Here is an 11455-nt window from a genome sequence, read left to right as displayed (position 1 = left end):
TTCTCTGTGGCCAAAAAAAATTTTTGTGGGGGTGATTGGCTCATATTTGGCATGATTTGCCATCGGATTTGTTCACTCAATTGCATTATAACTTTGTCATTTTTCGGTCGTTTTTCTTCTAGTTGGTCTTATTACTTAGGTTAGAGTATCGTCTATACGACCGTGAAGAGAAAAAAAATTTTAAATGGTTTATACTTTTCTGGTGGAAAAGGTCCATTGTAAAATACGATTTTTTTTTTTTAATTTTGACTTTTCGCATTGATATTTGAATATATGATATATTGAACCACTTAACTTATCACAGATCCAATTACACACGATTATTCGTCATCTTATTACCTTTCATTTAAGTACCAACAACCTTATAATCGGATATTTCTAACTCGAGATATATTGTGTTTAGTGAAAAAAAGAGCGAAAATTTCAAAATAACGGGATATCTCAAACAAAATTTTAAAATTTTTTTTCGAATTCAACAGCTCAAAATACATAAGAAAAGTTGATTTTCATCAAGTGTACATGAAATTTTTATTTGTAAACTAGTGTAATTATTTTACCTTTAAGGTGGGTATTAAGTTCGAGTTTAGCCGATAAAAGCGTAATTTTTTCACGATTACTTTTCTTTAATAATCCATTTTAAGGAGTACAAACTTTGTGAAAATTTGCTTTGGGATATTCCCCATCAAGTTATAATAACATTTGCAACAAATATGTATAATTTTATGCCTTTTTTTTACTGATTTAGTTTTCACTTTAGCGGCTAAACTCGAACTTTAGCGGCTAAACTCGAACCCACCTTTAGAAGAAGTAATTTTCATACAGTTTAGTTTTTTTTTATGATTTGTTTTTAATTTTCTTTGGATATGAGCCAAAAACTTTAATGATTCTAGTATGCATATAGAAGCTAATTATTTCTGAAGAGAAGTTTTCAAATACATATTTTTTATTTTGGCAATATTTTTTAATATAATTAAAATTTTAATAGAGATAATTAATATTTTAATTAAACATTTCTTTAATTGTCTTATTTATTTCATTTGGTTAAAAGTTAATTGTAATAGTTATTTTTTTTTGTAATTAAATTTTTTTAATCAAAATAATTATTTTTATTTTATTTATTTATTTAAGCAATTCAAAGCCTTAAACCCCCATTTTCATAAAGCTCCGTTAGTGTTCCGTTAACTAACCAATTTTTAAACTGTATTATGGAAGAAGCTGTCATCTTGCATATATATTCCATATGCCAGTTAGGAACTTAAATGACGAAAATTTTTCAGTTAAAATTAACTGGAGAGAAGATATTTGCAATTTACTTTCTGTTAGCTGGCAGTTAAAGCCTAACGAAGCTACATGAAAATGGCCGTAAAGGGCAAATTTAACGAATTACAATGTACTATTCTAATTAATTAAAAATAAATTTCCAATGATTTTCCTAATTGACTTTTAATTGGCAATATTTTGGGAGATATTTGTTTCTATGTTAACTGAGTTTAATTCCGGGAGGAATTTTGAAAATTTAAATGTAATGCAAAAATTGCATATAACAAATGATTTTATTAGATAATTTAATTTTATGCGAACTTCCTTTTATTATTTGATACAAATGATTTCATATATCACCTCAAAAGGACTTCTTGTAAGGCGAAAATTAATTCCATCTCTAGAAGAACCATTATGAATGTAGATTAATTGCAATGACTTAGAAAAACATTTCCAAATTGTTCGCTGGATAGTTTAAAGTCGATTGGCCAAAAGACTAATATGATCAACATAAAAATAGGATAGTCGATGAGATGAATTTTGAGAAAAAAAAAAAACAAATACACTCACAAGTCGTTGAGAGAGTACAAAAAGTAGATTTTAAAGTTTCAAAAAATATTCCATAAAAATTCATTTAATTAAAAATGAAAATTTTGGACTTTTGTATCCATAGTTGAAATTCAATTTTAATTTTTATTACTATGGAAATGCATTTAACCCTTATACTACGTTGGGTATTAGGTCGTATTTTTCATCACCGAATTTTTTACTTTTGAATTATAATTAAAAGTTCTTACTTACTACTCAGTATAAATTCAGCATATGTTACCAATTAATGCAGTGAGTGATAGAAATTGTTAATTATATTCGAACAGTAGGATATGCGGTGTTGAAAAATACCATATGGGTCATCAAATGACCCCAACGTAGTATAAGGGTTAATAGATGTGGCCAAGATCAAAAGTTGTCCACTCGATTCTGGAAACATCAAAAGCTTGTGGTAAGGTCCTTTTATTATAAACATATATGAATTTTAAATTTTCGGTATATTTATTTATTAGTCAAAAAGTAGATTTTCGAAAAAATAGCAGACAATCTTTCCTATTTCAACAAACAGCGACCGTTTTCCTTTTCTCAGATGGTTTTTTTTAACTTTTCTCGTGTATCTACTAAACAAATTCTTAGGGTGAATAGTTTGAAAACATCGACTGATATTATTTGCATATTTTTTCTTATCAATAAATCATCTAAAAATATAAATATTAGCAAAAACCCTTAATTTTTGAATTAGAGCACCTCTAAATTTTATTTAAAAAATTTCTATCTCCATTATTTATATTTTGTATTTTCTGTTTTTGTTTTTTTTTTTATCAAAAAAATAATTAATTGCCAAACATATATCTATATAAATAAAAACAAGTGTAAAAAAATTCTATTGAGCAATTTTTATAAAATAAAATTCGTTTATAATTGAGCAGTAATTGAAAATCAAACAAAAAGAAATTACAAACAAATACATACAAATAAATTTATACAAATCATATAGCCACATTAAAAAAAGCACTGCTTATAAAATACATATACTATAAATATAAGTATAAACAATAAATTGTAATAAAGTGGGTGTGTATTGAAATACTAATAAATCCTGATTGTATAACACACAAAATGTATATACAAAACCATGGAAATTAAATATTATAAATAAAATATATAATAGATAATTTTATTTTACACAATAATGACAAGGTATTTTTTTTATAAAATGGGTAATACAAAAGAAAAAACGGAAACCTTAAAAAAATAAATCTTACAAAAAATAATGAAATTGAAAAAAAAAATCATACAAAAAGGAACTCTGGTAAAAGATATGTTGCATACTTCCAACAGAGATCAAAATCCTCTATATTTAGTTTTTATTATTATAACTATTATTTAATGTTTAATTAATGCTTTATAACCATTGAGTGAGTTATTTTTATTTGTTTTTGTTTTTCTTCTTAATTTTGTTTTCTTTTGTGTTTTATATGAATACCTAAAAATATTGTCCTTTGTTTTTCTTTCTCTGAAATTATGACACTTACAATATAATATCCTATCGCTATTGCTTTCTATATAGAAGAAATACGTTTTTTTTTTGTCGTCGACAATAACTTGAGCAAAATATTTTGTTTTTCCTCATAAACAGACTTATTTGGATAAGAAAACAATAAATATTTGTCATATTTATTTGATATGTTCGGAGCTAGTTGATGGTGTTGCCGTCGATGCATTATCCTCATCACCAACTGTACTAAGATTACAAGCTGCATTATTATCTTCATTTTCAGTATCATCTCCTGTATCTGTAGGAGGTAGACATTTCTTTAGTAAAACATCCATGGCTTTTAGATTACTGGGTTTTTCTTCATCACGATTTATATTGAGCATATTATCATTCATCCGGTGATAGTGGGGTTTTTGAGAGGTACTCGGTCTTGAGTAATCCAAATGATCATATTCATCTAATAAAAATAAATAAAAAAGAGAATTGAGTAAATAACAAAAATTCAATTTTTTCTACGAAAAGAAAAATCAAAAAAAGTAAATGAAAAATAAAAACAAATACGAAAAAATCGAAAAATTACATGATAAATAATGTCATAGTATGGTGGAGTAAGAAAAGTCATAGGGAATTGTAGGGTGGGTTATAATCACGGTTGCCTCTAGTGCGACCAATACCACAAATCTACCAAATTGAAAACAATTAAAATATTCATCAACTTTTTGTGGTTAGTTAAAAAATTCGTTTCTTCCAAATAATTTAAAATAGAAAATTTTATCGTTATTTCTATAGAAAATTTTGTCAAAATTTTATTTCTATAGAGTTTTGTAAAAATTTTATTTCTATAGAAAATTTTGTCAAAATTTTACGTCTATAATTTTTTTTTTAATTTTACTTCTATAGAAAGTTTTGTCAAAACTTTATTTCTATAGAAAATTTATAAAAAAATTTTGTCAAAATTTTATTCCTTAGAAAACTTTGTCAAAACTTTATTTCTATAGAAAATTTTGTCAAAATTTTATTTCTATAGAAAATTTATCAACATTTTATTTCTATAGAAAATTTTGTCAACATTTTTTTTCTATAGAAAATGTTGTCAAAATTTTATTTCTATAGAAAATTTTATCAAAATTTTATTTCTATAGAAATTATTGTTAAAATTTTATTTTTATAGAAAATTTTGTCAAAATTTTATTTCTATTAAAAAAGTTTCTCAAAATTTTATTCCTATAGAAAATTTTGTCAAAATTTTATTTTTATAGAAAATTTTATTCGTATAGAAAATTTTATCCAAAGTTTATTTCTATAGAAAATTTTATCCAAAGTTTATTTCTATAGAAAATTTTGTAAAAATTTTATGTCTATAGAAAATTTTGTAAAAATTTTGTCTATAGAAAATTTTGTCAAAATTTTATTTCTATAGAAAATTTTATCCAAAGTTTATTTCTATATATTCTATAGAAAATTATTTTATTATTTAATTATTTATTTCTATAGAAAATTTTTTCAAAATTTTATTTCTATAGAAATTTTTTTCAAAATTTTATTTCTATAGAACATTTTGTCAAAATTTTATTTCTATAGAAAATTTTTTCAAAATGTTATTTCTATAAACAATTTTTATCAAAATTTTATTTCTATAGAAAATTTTATCCAAAGTTTATTTCTATAGAAAATTTTTTCAAAATTTTATTTCTATAGAACATTTTGTCAAAATTTTATTATTAATTTTGTTCGGCTTGAGGTCATAGAAACAATCGATTATTGATTTGTTTTAATATTTATTTCCAATATTTCGGTTAGTGCCACTAACCATCTTCTGGGATTTTGTATCTACATAAAATACAAAAATTAAATTACATTTAATGTTCACAAAAATCACAATTGTTATTGAAAATATATTTTATCGAAAAATAACTAACTTGAGTTCTTGTGCTGCTGTTTGTTTCGCAATTCACCTTACACTAAACTTCGTTTGTGTCGATGCTTGTTTATAAAGGGTGATTCTTTTGAGGTTAGGATTTTCATGCATTAGTATTTGACAGATCACGTGGGATTTCAGACATGGTGTCAAAGAGAAAGATGCTCAGTATGCTTTGACATTTCATCATGAATAGACTTACTAACGAGCAACGCTTGCAAATCATTGAATTTTATTACCAAAATCAGTGGCAGAAAATCCGCTTTTTTATCGACAAATTTTGTTCAGCGATGAGGCTCATTTCTGGTTGAATGGCTACGTAAATAAGCAAAATTGCCGCATTTGGAGTGAAGAGCAACCAGAAGCCGTTCAAGAACTGTCCATGCATCCCGAAAAATGCACTGTTTGGTGTGGTTTGTACGCTGGTGGAATCATTGGACCGTATTTTTTCAAAGATGCTGTTGGACGCAACGTTACGGTGAATGGCGATCGCTATCGTTCGATGCTAACAAACTTTTTGTTGCCAAAAATGGAAGAACTGAACTTGGTTGACATGTGGTTTCAACAAGATGGCGCTACATGCCACACAGCTCGCGATTCTATGGCCATTTTGAGGGAAAACTTCGGAGAACAATTCATCTCAAGAAATGGACCGGTAAGTTGGCCACCAAGATCATGCGATTTGACGCCTTTAGACTATTTTTTGTGGGGCTACGTCAAGTCTAAAGTCTACAGAAATAAGCCAGCAACTATTCCAGCTTTGGAAGACAACATTTCCGAAGAAATTCGGGCTATTCCGGCCGAAATGCTCGAAAAAGTTGCCCAAAATTGGACTTTCCGAATGGACCACCTAAGACGCAGCCGCGGTCAACATTTAAATGAAATTATCTTCAAAAAGTAAATGTCATGGACCAATCTAACGTTTCAAATAAAGAACCGATGAGATTTTGCAAATTTTATGCGTTTTTTTTTTAAAAAAAAGTTATCAAGCTCTTAACAAATCACCCTTTAATATGTCGATACATTCTGGCGCATTCTTCCGTGTCTTTTTTGAAATTCATTCTTTTGTCAGGAGAGAGATCTATTATATTGAGCATCTCAAGAGTGTATCTTCGTCTATGATTATTCTCTTGAGCAAGTATCTCGACGTCTGTGAAGTTGGGCTTGTGTCCTGTTGTTGCACAGTGAGCTGCAAGTGGTGTTTTATGCTCTACTGATTTGTCTACAGCTTTAAGGTCTGATTTATGCGACGAAAGTCTTGTCTTAAGTTTGGTCATTGTAGTGCCAACATATGCCATTGGGCATATGTTGGACTTGTCTCCATTACATTTAATTTTGTACACTATGTTACTCCTGTCCTCATTCTTTATTTTTGACTTTGTGTTGCTGAATAATTCCTTTACTGTTCTCGATGTGCGTGAAGCAAAATATGTGGACGACATATTTGCGATAGTAAAGAAAACCGACGTGGAAAGTACTCTTGACGCATTAAACTCATTCCACAGTCAAATACAATTTACAATGGAGTTAGAGAAGGATAACAAGCTACCATATTTAGACTGTAACATACTGAGAGATGATAATTGTTTGAGGCTGAATTGGTATCAAAAACCAACAGCAACTGGACGGCTAATAAATTATAATTCAAAACACAATAAAAGTATAATCCATATGACAGCAATCAATTTTATAGATCGAATCTTAAGGATAAGTGATGCAGAATTCCACAAGGAGAATGAAATAAAGATAAGACAAATATTGACCACAAACGATTTTCCAAATAGAATAATAAGCAGACTAATAAATCGCGTTAAAAATAAAACACTTGACGAAAACATTAAAACTAAGATTATTGAAGAGCCGGACCATAATAAGGATATGTCATACAAACCCATGACTTACGTTGAAGGATTCTCAGAGCGTTTTTTCAAATCGGACGTATATAACAAGGACAAGATTCAAATTGCTTCACGCACATCGAGAACAGTAAAGGAATTATTCAGCAACACAAAGTCAAAAATAAAGAATGAGGACAGGAGTAACATAGTGTACAAAATTAAATGTAATGGAGACAAGTCCAACATATGCCCAATGGCATATGTTGGCACTACAATGACCAAACTTAAGACAAGACTTTCGTCGCATAAATCAGACCTTAAAGCTGTAGACAAATCAGTAGAGCAAAAAACAGCACTTGCAGCTCACTGTGCAACAATAGGACACAAGCCCAACTTCACAGACGTCGAGATACTTGCTCAAGAGAATAATCATAGACGAAGATACACTCTTGAGATGCTCAATATAATAGATCTCTCTCCTGACAAAAGAATGAATTTCAAAAAAGACACGGAAGAATGCGCCAGAATGTATCGACATATTATAAACAAGCATGGACACAAACGAAGTTTAGTGTAAGGTGAATTGCGAAACAAACAGCAGCACAAGAACTCAAGTTAGTTATTTTTCGATAAAATATATTTTCAATAACAATTGTGATTTTTGTGAACATTAAATGTAATTTAATTTTTGTATTTTATGTAGATACAAAATCCCAGAAGATGGTTAGTGGCACTAACCGAAATATTGGAAATAAATATTAAAACAAATCAATAATCGATTGTTTCTATGACCTCAAGCCGAACAAAATTAATAATCAGAATAAACATAAAATAGGTCAACAACACTCAAAAATATTTTTAAAAAATTTTATTTCTATAGAAAATTATGTCAAAATTTTATTTTTACAGAAAATGTTGTCAAAATTTTATTTCTATAGAAAATTTTGTCAAAATTTTATTTCTATAGATTTTTTTTTTTAAATTTTATTTCTATGGGAAATTTTTTCAAAATTTTATTTCTATAGAAAATGTTGTCAAAATTTTATTTCTATAGAAAATTTTGTCAAAATTTTATTCCTATAGAAAATTTTGTCAAAATTTTATTTCTATAGAAAATTGTATCCAAAGTTTTTTCTATAGAAAATTTTTTCAAAATTTTATTTCTATGGAAAATTTTGTCATAATTTCATTTCTATTAAAAAATTTTAAAAATGTTATTTCTATAGAAAATTTTGTCAAAATTTTTATTTCTAAAGAAAATTTGGTCACAAATTTTATTTCTATGGAAAATTTGGTCAAAATTTTATTTCTATAGAAAATTTTGTCAAAATTTTATTTCTATAGAAAATTTTATCAAAATTTTATTTGTATAGAAAATTTTGTCAAAATTTTATTTATATAGAAAATTATTAAGTTTTGTCAAAAGTTTATTTATATAGAAGATTTTGTCAAAACTTTATTTATATAAAAAAATTTTAAATTTTATTTCAAATATCAGGTAGACACGTGGACGGACAGCGCGGGCTAGATCAGTAAGGCAAGTAAATCAAAGTTCAACAGAATATGTAATGTAAAGTCTGAGACCAGTCTTACTGGAATGTTTAGTGTAAAATCCCTTAAAATCGCAAAATAAATTAAAGTACTTTGTGAACTCATTAACTGAACCAAAATAACTAATTTACCACTACAAATAAATGAATATATCACAAAAATAATTTACAAGAAGAAAACAACAAGAAATAAACAGGAATATAGTGAATTCTTTTTGCTGTGCTTTTTATATTTCACTAAAATATTGACTTATTCTTACCCACAGGAAATAATTCTTTAGTATAATTCTTAACTGTAAAAAGGCAAAGATCAAGAGTACACAAAGACCAGAGAAGATAAAAATCCCATGAAATGGATGAATATACGAAATGAAAATTAGAAAAATCATCTCAACTTACCAGGATCCTTGTAACCTTCCTTTTGTTTAATTTCATCATAAACGTGTTCCTCTTTCAACCCCTCTAATGAATTGTATACTGTGGGATTTGTCAAATCAGCATTGAAATTTTTAGCGAACATATCATGATTATAGTTAATGGAATAGGTACCAGCTGTGACGAAGAAAAATAGGAAAATATAGATTTAATTTTTTTTATCAATTAGGAGAAACTACAAACCTCTACTACTGGCATTGGAATCATCAGCATACATTTCACCACCACGATTGAGATTATTAATTTTTGGTTTGAGATTATTTAAAAGGCGAGTTTCCGAATTATTCGCCTGCATTCCGTAGACGGGATTATCAAAGTTATGGCGATCCGGCCAACCTTGGGTGGGATCACTGATATATTGAACATGAGCAATTTCAGTTTTGAGATTGGAAACTCGACGTCTATAGTAGAAGATAACTGCAACAATGACAGCCACAAATAGAATGGCCAATGATAGACCCCATGCTAAACCAGCACGACCACCTAGAATAGAGAACGTAAAAGAAAGTTTATGAAAAATTTATCTTGAGGAAATTTTGGAGAGCGAATCATTACAAAAACAAATTTTTCGACTTTTTCAAAAATTGTTCACTTTCCAATTTTTTACAAATCTGAAAATTTCTATAGAAATAAAATTTTGACAAAAATTTCTATAGAAATAAAATTTTGACAATAATTTCTATAGAAATAAAATTTTGACAAAATTTTCTATAGAAATATTTTTGAGAAAAATTTTTTATAGAAATAAATTTTTGACAAAATTTTCTATAGAAATCAAAGTTTGACAAAATTTTCCATAGAAATAATATTTTGACAAAATTTTCTTTAGAAATTATATTTTTGAGCAAAATTTTCTATAGATATAATATTTTGACCAAATTTTGCTATAGATATAAAATTTTGACAAAATTTTCTATAGAAATAAAATTTTGACAAAATTTTCTATAGAAATAAAATTTTGACAAAATTTTCTATAGAAATAAAATTTTGACAAAATTTTCCAAAGAAATAATATTTTGACAAAATTTTCTATAGAAATAAAATTTTGACAAAGTTTTCCATAGAAATAATATTTTGACAGAATTTTCTATAGAAATAATATTTTTGAGAAAAATTTTCTATAGAAATAATATTTTGTCAAAATTTTCTAAAGAAATAAAATTTTGACAAAATTTTCCATAGAAATAATATTTTGACAGAATTTTCTATAGAAATAATATTTTTGAGAAAAATTTTCTGTAGAAATAATATTTTGTCAAAATTTTCTATAGAAATAAAATTTTGACAAAATTTTCCATAGAAATAATATTTTGACAAAATTTTCTATAGAAATAAAATTTTGACAACATTTTTCTATAGAGATAAAATTTTGACAAAATTTTCTATAGAAATCAAAGTTTGACAAAATTTTCCACAGAAATAATATTTTGACAAATTTTCTATAGAAATAATATTTTTGAGAAAAATTTTCTATAGACATAATATTTTGACAAAATTTTCTATAGATATAAAATTTTAACAAAATTTTCGATAGAAATAAAAAGTTGACAAAATTTTCTATAGAAATAAAATTTTGACAAAATCTTCTATAGAAATAAAATTTTGACAAAATTTTCTATAGAAATAATATTTTTGAGAAAAATTTTCTATAGAAATAATATTTTGACAAAATTTTCTATAGAAATAATATTTCCACAAAATTTTCTATAGAAATAATATTTTTGAGAAAAATTTTCTATAGAAATAATATTTTGACAAAATTTTCTATAGAAATCAAAGTTTGACAAAATTTTCCATAGAAATAATATTTTGACAAAATTTTCTATAGAAATCAAATTTTGACAAAATTTTCTATAAAAATAAAATTTTAACAAAATTTTCTATAGAAATCAAATTTTAACAAAATGTTCTATAGAAATAAAATTTTAACAAAATTTTCTTTAGAAATAAAATTTTGACAAAATTTTCTATAGAAATGAAATTTTAACAAAATATTCTATAGAAATAAAATTTTGACAAAATTTTCTATAGAAATAAAATTTTGACAAAATTTTCTATAGAAATAAAATTTTGACAAAATTTTCTATAGAAATAAAATTTTGACAAAATATTCTATAGAAATAAAATTTTGACAAAATTTTCTATAGAAATAAAATTTGACAAAATTTTCTATAAAAATAAAATTTTAACAAAATTTTCTATAGAAATAAAATTTTGACAAAATTTTCTATAGAAATAAAGTTTTGACAAAATTTTCTATAGAAATAAAGTTTTGACAAAATTTTCTATAGAAATGAAATTTTAACAAAATTTTCTATAGAAATAAAATATTAACAAAATATTCTATAGAAATAAAATTTTAACAAAATATTCTATAGAAATAAAATTTTGACAAAAATTTCTATAG

At 25.7% G+C, this 11455-nt stretch overlaps 1 protein-coding gene across 5 annotated transcripts in view; it reads right to left on the bottom strand.

Moving 5' to 3' along the window:
- Window positions 1-503: 503 nt before the first annotated feature.
- The window catches only part of drpr (multiple EGF like domains draper), a 117535-nt gene continuing 106583 nt past the window's right edge, over window positions 504-11455 (bottom strand). For all 5 annotated transcript variants that reach the window (XM_075306554.1, XM_075306556.1, XM_075306555.1 and 2 more), the window contains 3 exons: window positions 9232-9531; window positions 9013-9165; window positions 504-3764 (listed from right to left, as the gene is read on the bottom strand). In XM_075306554.1, the coding sequence (XP_075162669.1) occupies window positions 3487-3764; window positions 9013-9165; window positions 9232-9531 (731 nt within the window). In that variant the 3' untranslated portion in view covers window positions 504-3486. The remainder of the gene's footprint in view (window positions 3765-9012; window positions 9166-9231; window positions 9532-11455) is intronic.

This window comes from Haematobia irritans, chromosome 4 (genome assembly GCF_050003625.1).
Source record: "Haematobia irritans isolate KBUSLIRL chromosome 4, ASM5000362v1, whole genome shotgun sequence".
NCBI classification, from domain to species: Eukaryota; Metazoa; Arthropoda; class Insecta; order Diptera; family Muscidae; genus Haematobia; species Haematobia irritans.
Note: the sequence above shows the minus strand (reverse complement) of the source record. Positions and strands in the feature narration are given on the sequence as shown.